Below are 20472 nucleotides of genomic sequence, written 5' to 3' on the forward strand. Positions count from 1 at the left end.
GTTTGTTTATATTTTTTTTTTTTTTGCGCTTTATTTTTTTGTTTTGCCAAATTGAAAAGCTACTAAAAAGCCAAACACACAAATTAATTGTTCTAAAACAATACAAATTCGTCATAGGCATTTATTTATGGGCTCTCGCAGGGAGCTGGGAACATCACAGCATTGTGAATCCGCAGATGGAAGACCTTAAACGTTTGCTGTTTTGCAAGGTTAGCCATATATGGCTACATTAATATATATGAATGATTGTGTTTTTCCATGCGAGCCGAAAAAAATTGAAATTAAAAGTAATCATTTCCTGCCAATAGTTGGTAAAGGGTTGCGCAATTCATCCATTTTGGAGAAGTCTTCCCAGCCTTATCAACCAAAATAATGATAATTAACATAATGCTAAATTGCAATCAGTTTCATCCACTTGAAGTGTTAAAGCTTAACCGATTTTTGTGTGTATTGTGAAGTAGCCAAGGTTTTGGTAAACATATTTTTAACGAACTTAAGGCTAAGCAGATAACGGTTTTTATCATCTAGCATCATATAATGATGATGAGTTGCAATTACATTTATCTATCTAAGACGATCAATCAAAACTTTAATTATAGTTTCACTAGAATCGCTTTGCAGATACTTCTTTTGATTTGAAAATCCCATTTCCTAGGACAAATTAATCTTGCTTATAGCCGATCTTGCTGTAACAATCGGCTTCATATATTTCCATATCCAATTTATTTGCAAACAATCAAATTTGCTCTCTAATCTGTGAGCAACTTACCGAATGCATTGTGATGCAACCCATCTACAGCATATATATATATATATATATATATATATATATAGATATATATACGTATATATAGATATATATACGTATATCGAGCTGTGGATGAGGCTCATCTATTACCTCGTCCCGGCTATCTGCAGGTGTCGATCAATGTCTGTGTGGAAGAGATCAAAACGTTTTCAATTGGGCCAAGAGGTCATCTGCGGTTTTTACCTGCCAGCCATGGAGTGCTAATGAGAAGCACGTCTAAAGGGTTACGGAGTTGGGGGGAGGGGCAGAGGGAGGAGGCAGCAACTGCTGCAGACAGGCAGGCAGGCAGGCAAACAAAGAGCAACAACGACAACCACAACAACAATAATAGCACATTAGTCCGAGTAATGATGATGATCAATGAAACTAATAAACAACAACAGCAACTACAAGCGTCAATCGACAACTGACAGCAGCAACAGCAACAGCAACAGCAACAACAACAGCAACAACATGAACAACAACAACAACGCCAACACTCATGCCGGAAATAGTAGAACGTGTTTATGCCACAATTTCAAGTTGTTGAGCCACGCACAGACAATGCGTCAGAGCGTCAGCGGCGAGACATGCGTGCCAAAAACGGCTACTATATAGAGATACAGCTACAGCTACAGCTACAGCAACAGATACAGATACAGCTACACTTACAGATACAGATACAGATACAGATACATCTACATCTACAGCTACATCCGCAGATACCCTTTTCATGGCTGCTGCTTGCGGCAAACAGTAGCCAAATAACAGAAAATCAAAGCTGCTGTTTTGTTTGTGGCAAATTAGACAGAGAGAGAGAGAGACAGAGAGACAGAGAGAGAGAGGGAGAGAGAGAGAGAGAGAGAGAGAGAGTCTGTGTGTGTAATCGCAAATACGTTAAGAACGATAAACGATAAATGTTTGCAATGCATCTATGCAGCACGTGCTGAAAGATACATTTGTATCTTTATGTTGCAGATTGTGTGTGTTTTGCAGTCGCACATACACCATGTGAATCCTCCAACGTGCGAATCACTTACACACACACACATACACACACACACACACACACAGGGGCGTACCACACACTCCATTCATAAATTCTTCATTCAGATTTGGTACTCGTTCACTCGTTCGTTCGGTCTTCAGATCACGTGCGTGCCATCAACTTAGCCAACCAGTGGGCAGCTTGCTATGTGTGTGTGTGTGTGAGTGTGTATCTGTGTGTGTGAGTGTGTGCATGGTTGAGGGGAGCAGCGGTGTAAGCCAACTAACCAGATTGGTTTGGGTAAGGTGGGGGTACATTAAACCGAAACGTGCGTGCGCCCAACGTTGGGCAGCAGCAGTAGTTGATTGACCCGTTTCGCTGCCAACTGTTAATGTACTTATTCACATATACATACACTCAGAAAAAACAAGACCTATAATGTAGAAAATCACCTTATTATTCAAAAAGTATTCATATAAAACGACCAATTGTGTCTAGGCTAAGAATCAGGAGTTTTCTTTTCTTCATTTCAGATTCGACTTTTTTTAAATTACAAAAAAGATGAATAATTTTCAGAGTTTTTTTTTATATGTGTACACAGAATTGTATTAGCATTTTGTTACTTATATTTTATTATTAAACATTTGCATTTTAGAATAGAAAAATAGTTGCTTCAATTTTTTTTTCAATTTTCTTTGCTCGAAAAATGTGTCAATTTTCAGAGCGATTCTCATTTTCAAAATTAAACTGTGTGTGTGTTTTTTTTTCTAAGTGTATATATTTACATTGCGAGTTGTCTGTGCGCCTCACACGCCACGCCCCCGAAAAGAAGAAGAAGAAGACGAAAAATGCGAATCGTGCTGCAATTTGAGTTGCATTCGAATTGGTTTTCCGGTTGATATCAATGCATCAATTGGATTGATCGTCTTCCAATTGCGTGCTGCATATCAATTGAATTCCTTCTACGAGCGATTGCATATTGCTCAGAAACGTATCTCATATATCAACACCCAAAACCAACTAATGAATTTTCTCTTTTTATTGTGCAGATGCGTCTCTTATTGGACTCGAATAAGAAGCAACAGCAGAAGTGGGCGCGATATGTGCAATAAGTGCAACGGCCCCAGGCACCTGTAACAATGTAAGCAATAATTGCCAATTCAATTATCATTTTTCCTATTGCTATCGATTGCCATCGATTGAATAGTAATGCTTGCTTTTACTTTTAAATAACTGCCAAGAAGTAGCGCATATCGAAAAGAGCTTAGAAATTAGGCAAGTGGCAATTGAAAGGTATTGCAGTGAGCCGCACCAGTTATCGATATTAATCGATAGTGCTAGTTTTGCTTGTATACCGAGGTTGCTTGCATTTTTATAATACTTTTTGTTTGTCTTTTGACCCTTTAAGCTATCCGTGTGACCTGCTTACATAAGCATTGGCATAGGCATAAATATGTATCTTCGACTGACAAAAGTGTGCTCTGCTCTGCTCTGCTTGTATCGCAACTGCCAGCTGCTAACTGCTGACCTCGTTATACTTATACATGTATATATATATATAGATGTTTTTTCTTGCAGTCTGTTTAGTTGCTTGTTGGCTGGTTTTGTTTTTCTTTTTTTTTTTTTTGTCTTTCTGTCGCTGCAATCAGGCCGTAAATGGTTAATTAACAACAGCGCATAACTCTCACCTGATGCAGCTCAGCTCAGCTCAGCTCGGCTCGGCTCAACTCAACTCAATTCAGCTGAAAGCAAACAAAGCTTGTGTGGATAATGCAACAATGCCAATTATGTCCATGTCCATGTCCATGTCCATGTCCAGTCCAGAGTCTCGGATCTCAAACTCAATCTAAATCTCAATCTGTCGCTTTTGGTCTTTGTGAATTAGCAAACGCTCTGTTTCTGTCTCTGTTTATGCTACTGTCGCCATCTCAATCTCAATCTCAATCTCCATCCCCATCTCTATCTCTACTTCTATCTCTGTCTTTGCTGTTATTGTTTCAGTTGTTTTCAGCTAGTTCTTGTTGTTGTTTTTGTTTCTGTTTTTGTTTGCTGTTGCCATTTGATATGGGGCAATTGTGTCACACCTCTGGACCTGGTTCCAGTTACACACACTCTGTCCGCTGTCGACATCATGTCCAATGTCATTTGTCATAGATGTATCTGTATCTGTATCTGCATCTGCATCTGTATCTGTATCTGTATCTGTGTGCGCACTTGAAACTGCTGTTTGTTCTTCAGCATCATCATCTTCTTTAGCTGTGTAGCTGTGTGCCACTTATCCAATTTAGCTTTGGGCCCTTCTGCCACAAGCTATGTGTCTGGCTCTCGCTCACCTATATACTAGATATGATGACGGTGTCTGTAAATGAGATTGAGCTTGGAATGATGTCTAAGTTTGCCAGGCACTTGACTCAGCATTAGGCGAATTCGCTCATGAGGAAATTGTCACGCTTCGTGCAGCAAAACTGTGTGCAACCCATATGGATGTGCCACTATGCAATTCTCTTTCTATCTTTCTATCTTTCTATCTCGCCTGCCAGCATTCTATGCCATTTCCACTTCGAGTAACACTAGCCCATTTATTATGTTTGCCAAGCGTTCTAAAAGCCATTTTTAATTGCACACACCCAGAGACGGTGTTTGGGCAACCTGCAAGTGAGTTTATCAGCTCAAAACACTTTAATTAACAAATCGAAGAGTTTGATTTAACAAATTGAACAAATATAAAATATGAAATCAATAACTTTTCAAACAGCAAGCATAGAAAGCAACTCAGATTAATGCCTGTTCTAGATTTTAAACACAGCAATAAAAGTTGATTTGAAATAATTTATTAAGCTCGTAATTAAAAGCCAGTAACAAGTTAAATTCGATTGGATCGATTGAAATAAAATAGATAAAGAGTCTTATTTTTAATTTAGCGAAAGTAATCGATTATTAAATAAAAACAAATCCAATTAAGACTAAACGAAAATGATTTTTACCAATGAATTCAATCAGTTAACGAAATCATATCAAAATTGAAATTCAAACAAAACAACAAAGGAATCTCAAAGACTATGCCTGTCATCAGTTATAAATGGTTATTCTAAATAAAAACTAAAAAAAATAAACAAGAAAAACTCGCAGAAGAAGAAGAAGATGTAGTAGAAGAAAGATCTTATCTAAATTTTGCTTGTGTTTTCCCGAGAACAGAGAACAGAGAACTTGGAATGTGAATGCGAATGTGAATAATTTTTTCCTCTCCTTTTTATGGGGAGGATGCGCGCAGGCAGATCGAATGAATGCGAAATGCAATAAAAAGAACATATATCAGATATATATATATATATATATATACGAGTATACAAATACAAAGATTGCGTCAAGTTTTGCGTTTGGCATTTCATAAATCGCTTAAAACTTTTTTGCATGTAAATTAAACGAACGTATCGAATCGGGTTCTGCATAAGTTGAGAGCTGTAAAAAGGATTCCTGGAAACGTGTCCCCAGCTTCAACTTCATCTTCTTCTTCTGCTGCTGCTGCTGCTGCTGCTGCTTGATTCGTTGTTCGTTGTTCGTTGCTCGTTGTTGGAGTGTCGCTCATAATCCTAGCCCGATAAAGAGCCGCAACTGAGGCGACGCAACGGCATTAAGCCTGATTAGGTTAGCGCGTACTCCTACAACAACAGCAACAGCAACAACAACAACAACAACAGCAACAGCAACAACAATATAAAAGAAAGAAAGGCAAACAAAAACGCTCAACTCATAAAGACTTGAAAAGCGACGAGGCAATGGCCAACATGGCCAAATGGCCAAAGAAAACAAAAGTAAGCCTGTACAAGTTCAAGGTCAAGTGCGGGTCTGCCGCACACACACACACACACATCGACTGAGACACGGCTACAGTGTAGATACAGATACAATATATCTCTGAGATGCGCAGCTGCGCGTTGACCGAAGCGGCAAACAACTTGAGCCCCAGACAACAACAGCAACAACAGCAACAAAAGCAACTCTTGAGTTGCCGCAGCTCTCGTTTATCTCTCATCGTTTTGGCCAAGTTCGCTGATGCTTAATGGGTGCTGCCGCCACTTCAACAGCAAAGGGCGCAAGAACTTCTCAAACACCAAGAAGAGCAGAGCATGTTGCAGCAGCAGCAGCAGCAGCAGCAGACGACGTTGAAGACGAGCAAACAGCAACGCGACTCCCCCAAAAAAAAAAACCATAACCAAAAAAAAAAAAAAGATAAAAAAAAACACAACAACAAAAAAAGAAATAAAATGTTGCATTCGTTTTTTTGTTTTGTTTTGGGGCCTGTTTGAGAAAAAGATCAGGCAGCTTTGTGTGCCACCCAAGCAGCAGCAGCCAGTCGATTATTTATCGCACGGATAACGCGACCGACAGTTACAGATACTCAGAAACAGCAACAGATACAGCTACAGCTACAGCAACAGATACAGCTACAGCTACAGCTACAGCTACAGCTACAGCTCCAGCCAAAGATACAGCTACAGCTAAAACTACAGCTATAGATACAGCTACAGCTACAACTATAGATACAGATACAGATACAAATAAACGTGTACGCAAAACTTTAACCATTTCTTTGTTATATCCAACAAAAAATATATATATATATTGAAAGCATTTAATGAACGTACACTGACAAAAACTATCTAATCGTTGCCAAAATAAAACAAATTTGCACAAAATCATCTATGCAAATTAGAGTCGCATTTGACAACAGGCTGAGAAAGCTGTTGTTAACTTTGACAGCAACTTGTTTGCTTACAACAACAAACCAACTTTAACTACAAAATTCTAAAATTTAAATGAAATCAAATTCAAAGGAAAAAAGCTACAAATGAATGCTGAAAAATATTACTTAAGCACTGCGCGCTTAATTAGATCAAAGACACTTAAAAATTATCGTTGAGTTAAGGTTGATATTTCTTTATATTTTTCTTCTTCTTCAGTAGCAAATTTGCTTCTTTTTTTTTGGGTAGTAAAGTTAGGACAATTATATGTTGACTATGAGAAGATCTGTTTTTCGTCTCGGGTATTAGCTTTTGGGGCCTTTGTCGGATCTGGGTTCTCAGAGGTCTCCGGCGGCAACCCACACTGACTGAGCAGCGGCTGCGACTGCGCAAAGCTGACTTCGACTTCGAGTTTGAGTTTGAGTTTGAGTTCGAGTTCGCATTTGTATTCATATTTGTATTTGTATTCGTATTCGTATTCGTATTCGTATTCGTATTCGTATTCGTATTCGGACTCGAGTTTGAGTTCGACTTTGAGTTTGGACTTCGCCTTCGACTTCGTTTGTTGGTTTGCCATTTGGCATTCACACAACTTTTGTTGTTTGTTGTTTTTGTTGTTGTTGTCGTCATTTAAAGTCTAATCAAAACATTTGAAGTTACTTAAGAAACCTACGCAGCTTAAGTTGCGTTTCTTGTTTCGAATTCTTAACTTGTCGCTGTTGTTGTGCACACACAAACACACACACACACACACACACACACACATACACACAAACAGTTTTGTGCGACATTTCTTAAGCAGTCGTTGCTGTTTTTATTGTTGTTCTCAAGTCTCATGTTGCCCAACCAAGTTTTTGTTTTCTTTGTTTACACAAAAATGAGACGAAAGACAACAAATCGAAGGCTACAAAAAAAAATCAGTTTGAAGAACATATTTATTTCTTTTCTCTTTTTCAAGTTTGAAACTGGCCAAATGTTGTCCAAAAAAGATGCCAAATGCTGGCAGCACAACAACCTGCAACATCCCCCTCCACCCACCCGCTTTGTAGTAGTAGTGGGCAAGGTCGTTGTCCTGTTGCTCAGTTAGTTTCAGCAATGAGTCAAAAACTCAACCAAAAGCGTCAACTGTTTTCCTTGGCCAACTTATCAAAAAATGTGGCAAAACGAGCGAAGCAGACGCTGCTGCTGTTCTTATTGTTGTTGTTGTTGTTGTTGTTGTTTTTGCTTCTGATCCTTTGTCTGATGGGTAGGAGTAGGGGAGGGGGAAGCGGTAGATGCATTGCTGGGCTTTGTTGTGCTTCTGGCGCCGCGTGGGCGGCGCGTCTATTGATTTTCCTTACTTGCCTCCACACAGTGCATTTACCCTAAAAAAAAATTAAGTGACGACATTTATGGCACCGCTGAATGTTGCCAATGTTGACAATGATGATCATGATGCGAATGGGAATGGGAATGGTAATGATGATGTTGGCGATGACAATGCTCCCTTTGCAGCGCATATGGAAATGCAGCACAGACAAAAGCCCCACACACACACACACACACACACAGAGAGACTCAGAGACTCAGTGAAACTAAGCCGACAAAAAGAAAACAAATAAGAGTGCACCAGAAAACGGTTTACTCGACGGCCACATATCCTGTAACGCGTTCGAGTTCGCTTTTTCCATTTTGAATTGAATCTTGAATGTTAATGCCATTTAAAAATTGGGCTTATATAGTTGGGACTACCACGTATGACGCTATGAATGATATAAATAGGGACTACCAATTTTGATACTATGAATGATGCAAATGGCAGATCGTTGATGAAAGATTACAGAAACTTTCCTACCAATTTCATAGCTTAAACTTGTGTATGGATCAAGTTAATTTTTTTTCTCTACATCTACATCTTTATCTGCATATAAATATGGTTACAATAAACGTTGTTCAAATGTTAATTTTATGTATTTATTTTTTTTTTAATATAATCATTGCTGTTTTGATTTTTAATCTCTTTATTAATGCTGCACATTGAAAATGTTTGGCCAGTTTTAACTAAGTCAATGATAAGTGTACATATACATATATATATATGTATAATTGTGTGCCACAATTGAACATGGTTCGTTGCCTGCGTGTACAGGGTATGTGGCATACTTTGTATTTAAAAAGAGCAACAGCCGCAGCGCAAAGCGAACGCATCCATCACAGGCCCTTAGCATGCCACCACACTATGAGTGTCTTGGTTAGGGTTGGAGATGGAGTGGGGGGTGGGGGTGGGGGTGGTGTTAGTGAATGGATGAGGGTAAGGGGTAAGGGAGTTGAGCTGTTGCATTGAAGTGCCTGTTATGCTGTTGGCTCAGTGGATAAATGGATAGATAATAACTTGTGAAAATAACTTTTGCACTTGACTATGATTGCTGCTGTTGTTGTAGCATTGATTCCCGCACTCCAAATGGCACACACACACACAGTCAGAGATAGACAGATGTGTGTATGCATACATTGTGTGCGCTGTCAAAATCATGGTCCATGGGTGTCGTCTGCTCGTCGTCTCCACAACTCCACAGCCCGGCAACATCTGCTCCAACGTTGCCATCTTCAAACGTTGCATGCAATAAAAAAGAAAAAAAGCCTCGACACTGAAATCTGACAGATGCGAAGTGCAACAAACGCTTCACATTCGTGCCACATGTGCAGCAACAGCAACAGCAGCAGCAGCAGCACCAGTTGGCGGGGGGTGTAAGGGGGGAAAATATTGTGATTGGGGGGTTACCATGGGAATCGCAAATGTCTCTGTTGTGTGTTGTGCGAAGTGTGTATGTGTGTGTGTGTGTGTGTGTTGTGTGTGTGTGTGTGTGTGTGTGTTGTGTGTGTGTGTGTGTGAATTTATGCAGTGCCATCGATGTCATTGCCTGCAACAAAATCGTTTCGATTGTCGCTTCGAGTGCCATTCAAATTGGGAATTGAAATCAGAGTAGGGGCATGATCAATGTGTGGGTTAAGAGGGGCTGAGGGACTGAGGGAGGGGTTGCGGCGGGTAGAGAGAGGCATCGTTGCTGTAGAAAACACTCGACTCATTTAGTTAGATCAAGTTCACTTACAATACGCATATAGAGACATATAAATATGTATGGGTTAACACCCGCTAAACATTCCAAGTTGTGTGTGTGTGTGTGTGTGACCCAATAACAACAACAACAACAACAAGAAGAAGAAACGTTTTTAGTAAATATTGCGATTGCAACAAGCTGTCTCATCTATCAAACGGCAATTGTTAATTGAAAGCGTCAACATCGATTTTGTCTTGTTGATACCACGTTACAATTTTTCATCTAAAACCAATACTCGAAAGTGCTTTTGTTGTTGTTGTTGTTGTTGTTGCACTTTTGGCTGTCATTTGGCAATTCACACTTAACGGCACTTTGAAGCACCTATCCACAAGACAGGCACAATTACACACACAGACACAGAGACAGACACAGACACAGACACATGCAATACCACCAATTTCGTAAAGTTATCATCGAGTCGAGTGATAATGAAAAACCGTTCAATAAAACATTATACAAAATAAATAACAACAACCACAATAAAAAAAATAAATAAAAAAAATAAAAAACAAATAAAGAGACTATCATAAACTGTGCAATCATCATCTGTGTGTAACGCAACAGGGGGAAAAAGCAATAAACAATAAATGCTGTGCAAACCAAATTGAAATCCAATAAATCCATTAACGCAATTGTTTTTTTTTTTTTTCTTTCTTTCTTACTTTTTTTTTTCTTTTCGATCGCCTTTATTAAGACGTTAAATCATAGTTGAGCTTGAATCACTTTAACTACGATAATTTAAAGAACTAAGCATAAAATTTGTTACGTTAGTTATTGAGGAAATAAAATGTGAAATTGCCGAAACATTTTAATTGGAATCTAAGTGAAAATAACAGAGAAAATCTGTCTTAAGCAGGCCGAAGATAGCATGCCCTCCCAGAGAGCCGAAGCGGACGAACGTGTTGTTCCTTTGGCAGCTATTTGATATACTCGTAGTAGTAGCATTAGTTTGATAGGTATGATTACATAGTGGTATCTTGATATACATCCAATTCGATAAGACTATATATCTTAATAGTAGAATAAAAAAAACCTGTTGAATAAATGAGACGATTACGATTTGTGAAAGTCAGCTGATTGTCTGCTTAGTGCTTGAGTACAGGGTATATCTCAGTCAAGAGCACTCTTACTTGGCATTCTTGTTTGCTTTCGGTTCTTATAAGCACAATCCACTTGAAACAAATAAAGACAAAAACTTCAGCTGGCGCCGACAAATATTACAAAAATATTTCAACTTAACTGGGAAGTGGCCTTTTTTGCCATTCCGATTGACGATTGGTGGTGCATCCTATGCACAATTTGAATTTTTAATTAAAATCACTTTCAAAAATACCGCTAATCATTTAAACAAAAATCGAAATCGAAAACGAAACGAATCGAGAAAATCGGGGGGGGCAGGTGGAGATGGAGTCGCTGAATACGAAACACATTCAGGTAAATCAACAATAATAATATGCGCACATTTTCGCATATTTGATTCACTCTCTCAATGGGGGGCGTGGCAGTCGCCAATCCATCCATTGATCAATCCCATCGATCAGTGTTTATATTCATTCAGCTCCTATTCACTCACTGATCGAACTAGCCAAATTTACGCAACCCATTTACGCACATCTGTGTCTGTCTGCGTGTGTGTGTGTTGTGTGTGTGTGTGGTGTGTGTGTGAGTTCATCAGTGAAATTCAAAAGACGAATACCTCCCAAATTGCGATTTCTTTTGGACCCCGGGGCGTATTGTTGTTTGCTACAATTTCCAATCAAAAGTTGCACAAAACAAAATGACTAACTAACTTATCAAACTATTAGTAAACCTTAACTCCCCCACCTTGCCCCACACCCAGCCCCAACCCAATTCAGAGAGTTTTTGTGTAATCCGCAATCGCTCCATCAATGCCACTAATTAACCAATATTCCATTTGGGTGTAGCTGTCTGTTTATATATCTATATATATATATATATATATATAAATGTGTGTAAATAACACATGCCGAGTATATTTGCCAATCTGTACAATTTATGTTATGTCTATATACAAAAACTCCCAATCCCAAAACCTCTTAAATTCTGATCTTAGGTCAATTACTCTGCTAAGGATTGCTTTCCTTAAGATTATTTGGATTTGGAAATTTCCTACATCTTTTTTGAAATCGTATTCTTCTTGGTCTTGTTATACGATCCGGTAGTGAGTTATGTCTCCACATAAAAAGTATACTTCAATTCGAGGTTTTTTTATTTTTATTGGTGACCAGCTTTACGTATGAAAACAATTACAAAAGGTATTTCAAATTTTGGTTATGATATACGATATATGAATTTAGATAATTTTAACTGCTACTTGAAAGGTGTTGAATTTGGGTTGTGCATTTCAAACGGTGATTTTCCGGTTTCTCTACTAGATATTGACTTAATTCAAATCGAATCCTAATCTTTTTAGGTAGGCCTTTCAATGCGATCCCCATTTCGATTGATCATTAAAGCAATAACCAAATTGATTACTCGATAATCAAGCCTGAGCCGTTTTAAGTTTATGACTAGTTCTACATACATGTATAGGAAATCAAGTATTTTCAGATATATGATATTTAAACTCCAGGAAGCATCAACTAGATAATAGCAATTGGTTGGTTCGTCAGGGTATTTGGCCATCGTCATATTTGCAATGAGGCTTTCGTTTGTTGTTCGCTTAAACTGTAAAGTGTTGCTTGTTTTTAATGCGATCTGCGAGCTAAGTTTAAGTTAACCGAGTTTAGCTGCAGCTTAATTAAGGCCCACTTCGTCGCCGTTGTATCATTGAACGTTACATAAATGGCAATAGCAAAAAAAAAAAAAATATAAAAAAACAAAAACAAACCAGAAAAATATACAAAAACCAAAACCGAAACGCGATTGCGTATATGCAATTGTTTTCCTTTTCTTTTCTTTAATTTAATTAAACTTCTTCTTTTTTTTTTCTTTTTTTATTTGCTGCTGTTGTTGGTCAATTCGAATTCGAAAAAATAAGGTTTTCAATTTTATTATTATTGTATGAATGGTGTTTTTAGCGAGAAAGTTTCGCTTCCAATTCCAGAAGTGTTAATTGGCTTAAAGAAAGTTACACGCTTTGGCATAAGTTAAAATGTATAGGAGATTTTGTTATTCACATATTAATATGTAAGCTATTAAAGGTATAAGTTACATGATTGGCCATATAAAGGCTTAGGCTATAAATATGTGGAGGAGGAGGGCTTTAAATATAAGCACTAAACAGGCGCTAAAAGTCCTAATTAGATATGTGTCAATGATGAGGTCTAAATTATAATGCATGTGAAATATAAATTATGAAACATTTGACTTGGGTATTAGCCATAAAATGTCAGAGAGTAAACCAAATCGATTTCGAATTGCAGAGTTTCAATTGGTTAATTTCCGTTAGCGATCTGTGAAAGAACCTGGGAATATTTCGGATTTATAAATACGTATTTAGCTGTCTAAAGGCATAAAGCATTATTAACTTTTAACTTTTCTGAATAATAGTGCATATGAAATATAAATGATAAGATCTTGTGCAAATGCAAACCTTGTTCAAACCTCAATTGGATGATCTTCGATAAAAAAAAAATGGTTAGTTTTCAAGTCTGGGGCAGTTATACGGAGCAGAGTTCACTGTGGATGTAACGATATCAGGAACGAGTTCTGCGACTCCAGCAAGGTCAACAAAAATGATTGAATTCGCACGGTTCGACTGCATGCAACAACTTATTCAACAGCAACAGCAACAACAACAACAACAATTTGATAAATAGATAAGCGATAAGTTTTATGGTCGTCTCTATAGCCTTGGATATTTTGGGAATGTGCAATAAGCTCAGACAGCATTTAGCCGCAGCCACAAGACCGTTGCGGTGATGGCATTAATCTTCCTTGCTTGCCACAAAAGCTGTGGCAGCTTTGCTTGCTGCTGCTGCTGCCGCTGCGCTCCTTGAAGTTCACAGTTCAATTGAGCTTACCGCTAATTAGCGTTCAGTAGTTGGCTTTTGCAAGTGGCGGTGTGCAGGGTGGTTGTGGGGTGTGTGGTGTGGGGTTGGCGGTAGGCGCATCATCATCAACAGCAGCAGCAGCACCAGCAGCAGCAGCTTTTGTGGGGGAGGGGCGGGTGTGGGGTGTGGGTTGGCAGCTTAGCATGTTGCCTGTTGGCCATTGCGGCTGCCGCTGGCAACACCATTAACCTGGCGCCCAACGGCAATATTTCTTCTGCTACTTCTTTTTTTGTTGGTTGTCTTTTTGAGGTTGTTTTGCTGCTGTTGTTGTTGTTGTTGTTGTAGCTGTTGTTGCTGTTGTTGAGGCTTTTAAGTAACCGACCGCCGCGAGTCACTTTTATGTTTTATTTATTGATTTTATTTGTATAGTTTTTTGTAGTTATTGCTGCTGCTGTTGGCGGTTGCTGCTGCTGCTGCTGCTTGTTGTTGCTGCTGCTGCTTGTTGTTGCTGGTTGCTGCTGTTGTTGTTGTTGCTATTGTGGTTTTGTGTCCCATAATTATGTCAGCTGCAGTTCCATAGTCATAAATTTACGCCGTTCGTTCGTTTTAATGTACATTCATTCATTTCTACAGCCAACCAGTGGAGCATTCATTGTCTGTAAGATGAGGGGTTTGGTGGGAGCAGTTGGGGTTGTTGGGGTGGATTATTCAGGGTATGCAGGCATGCTGCTAAAGGTAGGTGCAGGCGTGGAGGGGCGGAGACAACCAGGCGAAAAGTGGCAATCCATTAAGTGCAAATATGTATTTGGAATGCAGATTTAATGGAATATGCACATATTGAAATTTATGATACTCCCCGATCTGTCTGCGTGTGTGTGTGTATCTGTGTGTGCTTGTGTGTTTTTTATTTGTCTTAATCAGTTGCCTGAACGTGCAGTTCATTAGTTATGTTCACCTATAAATTCTGGAATGTTCGGGTTTTCGTTTTCTGGCTAGAATTTTGCATTTATTCACGCATTCATTCACTCAGACTCACAACTGTGGCGGATAAATACATTTTACAGCTGACATCTAATTTACATATTCAACTCGGCGCATTAAAAATGCTTGCAAATGGTGCGCTAAATTAGAAAATAATAATTATAATAAATAACGAGTGGAGAATAAATGGCCATTACATTCTATGAAAACATCTATTCTAGTTTTTAGTGTCCACAAGCAATATTTAATGGCGACATTTATTTTTTCATATTCAACACTTAATTTATTTGAACTTGTATCGTATTTCAAAAGATCCGTAAATCGCAGAACGAATCACAGTTTCCAAACGAAATCTGATCTTATTTTGAGCATAAAAATTGTTTTTTATTTATTTTTTAATTCCCTTCAACTTTAATTCTATTTGCAGAACTTGAGAACAATAATAAAAAATAAAAAAATACGGAACGAGTGAAGGAAAGAGGCGAGAAGAAGGGAAGGGAATAACGGTACGTTTCCCTCACTCGCTCAGCTAAACGAACGAGACAATGCATGACTCCCAGCAACCATAAGAAGAAGCAGCAGAAGAAGTCCGTGTCAAATCTGTGCACGATAACTAATAACTAATTAATCTACTCGCGACACCCCCACAACCCCCGACAACCACACAAATCTGAAACGAGAGACTCAAATCGATATAAAATCAACTGATCAACTAGCAAAAGATATAGCGAGAGAGAGAGAGAGAGAGAGAGAGGAGCAGATATCGGCGGCATGGCAATGCTCGAGGCGCGGCCGTACAGGCCCTTCAAGTCCAGCGAGGAGTATCTGGAGGCGATGAAGGAGGATCTCGCTGAATGGCTGAGCATGCTCTACCCGGAACTGAGCATCAATGCGGAAAACTTTATGGATCGCCTGGACACAGGCGTTGCCCTCTGCAAGGTAAGCTCCAACTTCCAGTTAACCTGTTGGAGGTTTCTTTTTTTTGCTGTGGCGACCAAACACAGTTTAACAATTTAAGCAAACACAGTTTAATTATCTGGCAAGCAAACATGAACTTTGACAAGAATACGTGAAAATAACGTGAACCGATTGACGTATTGGATTGGGTTCCCCCCACAAATTGTGTGTTTTGTGTGTGTGTATTGTGGGGGAAGAGAGTGGGAGTTTTAAGTAGGTCTACTAGTTGTAAGCAGATTTTATGACCAGCAGCTGGCGCATAAACAAATTGAAATATGAAAAGCTCACTGGCACACATTTTGAAGGCAGATGCTGCAGATGCACACTCTGAGCGCTGGAAAGATATTGGGGCAGCGAGGGACGCGGACAGGTGGGATAGGCGGTAGACAACCCACCCAGTCCAGAGGGCAAGAATTCACACATGCAACTGATTAGGGGGCGAGCAACTGGTTCCCTGGCAAATGGATGTTTGTTTAGTTAGGTGCTAAGAGCGCTGGAGATTTACGGATTTTCGTTTGCATTTGGGCCAGCTTTTATGGCCAATGCAGTCAGTCAGCCAGTCAGTCAGTCAGTCAGTCAGTCTATCAATCAGTCAGTTAGTCAGTCAGTCAGTCAGCGATGCATGCTACTTGGCGGCACGCTATCAAAGCCCATCCGGCTTTCAGCTCAGTTCGGCTCAACTTAGCCCAGCTTGTGTAGATTGGGTCGGTGGGGCAGGTCAAAGCTCCTTGAGGCAACTCTCCAATAAGGTTACCATCGTTCGTTGTGCCTGAATGGAGCGCAGCCAAAGCAGCACATCCATTTGCATATATGCAAATGTATTTGTGAGTGCTGTTAAATGTTGCACTTTGTGCGGCTGCCTGAAGTGGCCATAGTCAAGTTTCTGTTTCACTTGCTCTCTGTCCCAGTTGCAGCACTTCGCTTTAGGGGCTGGCCATTCAACCCTCAACCCTTAACCCTCAGCTCTCCTCATCAACAGGAAACAGCTTCAGTTTTCCATTTCGTTAAAGCTGAAGTATAATCTTTGTCATAATTTACAGCGTATTCAAAACTAAGCCGATTCGCCTTTTAAATTATATATATGATGATATATGATGATATCTATTATATTTAAACTAGCAAACGCCAGTTTCTAACTTTCATAAACTTATGTGCAAATATTGTTGACTTTAAAGCTCTAAGATCCATAGTAAATTGTGTGCCTTAAAAAAGGGATGATGTTTTTTTTTAAATGAATCGATTGAGTTTTGATTGGGTTTTATATAGCATAAATAATATTATGAGCTTACTATTATTATACAACATAAATAATATTATGAATTTAATTTAAAAATGATCATTATTAAAAAGCAAAAAAAAACCTTTTGATTGATGTTTAATATTGTTGGAGGAGACGTCGCCGATCCATTAGGTATTATTATTATTATTAAGTAAAAAGTATTAGCTATAGGCATGTCAAATTGTTTCTATAACTTTATGCAACTTGTCATGTGTCCGCTCATTCGGATCAAATCACTATATTATATGGCTGTCATAGCAGGACGATGTATGAAGAATTTCTTCTACTAAATTTACCATAAATTGAAATTAGTTTTGTTTCATTCTCTGACTTTCTATATAAATATATATCTGTGTGTGTGTGTGTGTGTGTGTGTAGGCACTACAACTAGGACCCTCGAGATCGATTACAATTGAAAAATGTATTGCACAATTTCATTTGAAGTTCGCATTTACTCCGCAATCCCTTTGAGCATTCGCCGCTGCATTTTAGATCTAGTTGGGTACCTGTGTCATCTCCTCTCCTCTCCTCTCCTCTCCTCTACTCTTCTGCTCCGTGCCGAACCGTCCTGCATCCCCTAGACTGGCTGGTTGACTGCAGCAAATTCCATGATGCCACTTTTAATTACCGATGCGTTGCCGTTTGCCCCATTGCCTGTTTTGGTTTTGGTTTCGGTTTCGGTTTCGGTTACGTGGCGCATGCCATAAACCTCTGCCCATTGCCACAACAGTCTCTCTTTCCATGTGTAGAGCAGCTGTATGTGTGTGTGTGTGTGTGTATGTGGTTTGTGCCATTGCCATGTTTGTTGTGATTATGGGCGCTGAGTGGCGCTGCCCGCGGCTACTGGCGCCAACGTCTGTGCAACGCCGACAACGTCACGCTGGAGGCCAATAGCCAAGACCTCAACGCGTAGACAATTTGTCTTGACTTGTTGTTGTCACTGTTGCTGATTGCTGTTGCTGCTGTGCTTGTTGCTGCTGCTGCCAGAGCAGACCAACTGAATGCACTCCAGACGGCCAAGTCTGAATTCCTCTCGTATCGGGAGCACTGCATCGCTTGGGCTCTCCCGCTGTGCTGATTGTTGTTCTGTTTGTGTGTGTGTTGTCTGAAAGTGAAAACACAGATATAAATATGTATATATATATGATATATATATATATGATATATATATATATATGTATGTAGCGGGAGCACTATGCTTAAGTCACAAATATATTTCAAATACCCTGTTGTCATTAAAAACGCGTAAAAAGCGTATGGCTTAACTAAATATATATTTATACCTCTCTAAATATATACAGTTGGGGGCGCTTATACGAAACTTGAAATATATATTTATCCTTTTACTGCAGCCAGTGCATATATGTAGATATCAGAGCCTGCCGAATTAGATCACTATATTATGATATATACCATGGGAACGCTCAATTGAGAGATGAGTTCGTATTTTGGCCAAGTTATTCGCAAACATTTGGATAAACTAAAGAAGGAACGCAGATTGCATACCCTTGATGAACTGAGTTAATCTGAGTTAATCTCACATCAACATTTTAGTTTGAACTATAATTATTTATTACTAGAATACCCTCTACAAGAGTAAAAAAAAAAAACCCATTAACTGCCTAGGTAACATTTGATTGATTTTTGAAATTATAGTTAAATTTAGATTGTTGACGGGTTGACTTCAATCTGGGAGGATACGCAATCTTCGGCCTAAGATAGTCTTTGCAGCTTTAGAGATAAAACTTTAATTCGTAAGCACAATAATTTCCAAGATTTTGACACTTAACAACTTAACTTAACGGCTAGCATTGACAAATAATAATACAGGTCATGTTGTAGTCGGGTATTATTGATTCGATGCACCTATGTTTGTCGATGGGAGTTGGTTGAAAGGGACACAGCCTGGCCGGATCGTTTTGGGGTTATATATGCGCTGCATATGGTGATGGATATGCGTGGAGCATATAATCATAAAGTTGCTTTGATCTTGACAGACGGACAGATGGACAGATGGAAAAGGGGAGCTGTCTTTAAATACACAAATGAACTGCATGCATATCTCTATATACATGTATTTATTTATCTAGTCGAAATACACACACACACACACACACAAACTGTTTCGATTTTGCATATGATAGATGGGGGAGGAGACGGGGGGCGGGGACGGGGGGCGGTGGCTGTTTGGGAGTGTTGTTTTTGGGGGGCTGCTGCCGGAAATGTCATAAGCATAAATTAAATTTTTGATAATTGTGTGTGTCGCGAAGCGTTAATGGAACTTTAATTGAAACTCACGACGCGATGTGGTAGCAGCCAGCGGCATGTTGCAGTTGCAATAGCAGCCGCCACATACATAGATGTGTTTTGTATCTTGTGGATGACTGAGAAAATAAAGCAACCTTGTTGCATGTCTTCATCACAAACGTTCGGTTCGTGTGTGTGTGTGTGTGAGTGTGTCTTTAATTATATACATATAGTATATGCATATGTATACATTAACCTCCAGATATATAGATACATATATATTTGTCTATGTAGATATGTGTCTTAGTTCTGAGCATTGCCAATTAGCGTAGTCAGGTCGTTAGTGGCGATCATTAGCGAATTTTCTAACGATCCACGTGCAAGGCGGCCAATTTGGACACACACTGTAGATACATAGATACATTTGTATCTAGCTTATTAATAGCTATAATAGCTATATTATTATACATGCCGCAGCTGCAATTTACGCACAACTAACTATGCACCGCACAGATACAAATCTATCTTATCTATCATACAAAGATCACTGCGATTATCCATCATCAGCAGCCCGAATGGATGCAAAAACCTAAGCATTTTCGCCATCAGCTCGCACAATTAAACACACTTATTTAATTAGGGAAGTTCACCAAATGGCAAATTATAGTCTTGTTATCTATACTAAAACTAAAAGCTTGTGAACAGCATAATGGTGGTTATTAATTGTAATCTGGCCAACTCTATACTTTAGATATATATATGTGTATATATATATATACATATTTTGTGTTATGCAGGTCGCAAAAAAAACAGAGTAGATATCATATGAATATCATATAGCCAGCGAATCAAACCGATTCTCTTTTGGATTCCTTTCAGTTTCGATCGGTTAAACTTTGTCAACGAATCAGGGAATATCTAATTGCGATTTTGGTTTACCGATTTATCAGGGATAGAAAGGCGCTTCAATAGATTAGAATATATTAAGTATATAGTTATCGGATTCGTATATATTCTATTTTATTTTTGTATTGATCATTTAAGTCTGATCTGAACCATATATTTTATATGCATTACTATTACTCCATCATTAATGATATATTTAGAAATGGAAGTGTATATGAATTTCGGTGTGAAAATGGACAGGTTTGTTTTTGGTTTTTCAAATCTGTTTTGTTGACTTGCCAACGATTTCTTGCGTCTACTAATTGAATTTGATAAAGCTGACTTGACGACTGCTTTTAATTGGCCAAAAACTCACACTACCAATTATCGGCGATATGAGAGCAGCCCGCTTGCCCCTGCCCCGCTCAATGCTCGCAGCAGCAGCAGCAGCAGCAGCAGCAGCTCTGATAATGAATGAATGCATTCAGCTTACCCAGCTCCAATTTGCCTAAGAAAGTTACGACTCGGGTCTCAATTAAGTGGCCGTTGTTG

The 20472-nt window shown here is 39.0% G+C and overlaps 1 protein-coding gene across 1 annotated transcript in view; it reads left to right on the plus strand.

The window, feature by feature from the left end:
- Nucleotides 1-20472, plus strand: part of LOC6566122 (GAS2-like protein pickled eggs) — a 68402-nt gene that overhangs the window by 24223 nt on the left and 23707 nt on the right. Inside the window, exons 3-4 of the mRNA XM_001992330.2 lie at nucleotides 2825-2916; nucleotides 14980-15491. Of these exons, the coding sequence (XP_001992366.1) occupies nucleotides 15324-15491 (168 nt within the window). The 5' untranslated portion in view covers nucleotides 2825-2916; nucleotides 14980-15323. The remainder of the gene's footprint in view (nucleotides 1-2824; nucleotides 2917-14979; nucleotides 15492-20472) is intronic.

This window comes from Drosophila grimshawi, unplaced genomic scaffold (assembly GCF_018153295.1).
Source record: "Drosophila grimshawi isolate 15287-2541.00 unplaced genomic scaffold, ASM1815329v1 contig_848, whole genome shotgun sequence".
Classification (NCBI taxonomy): Eukaryota; Metazoa; Arthropoda; class Insecta; order Diptera; family Drosophilidae; genus Drosophila; species Drosophila grimshawi.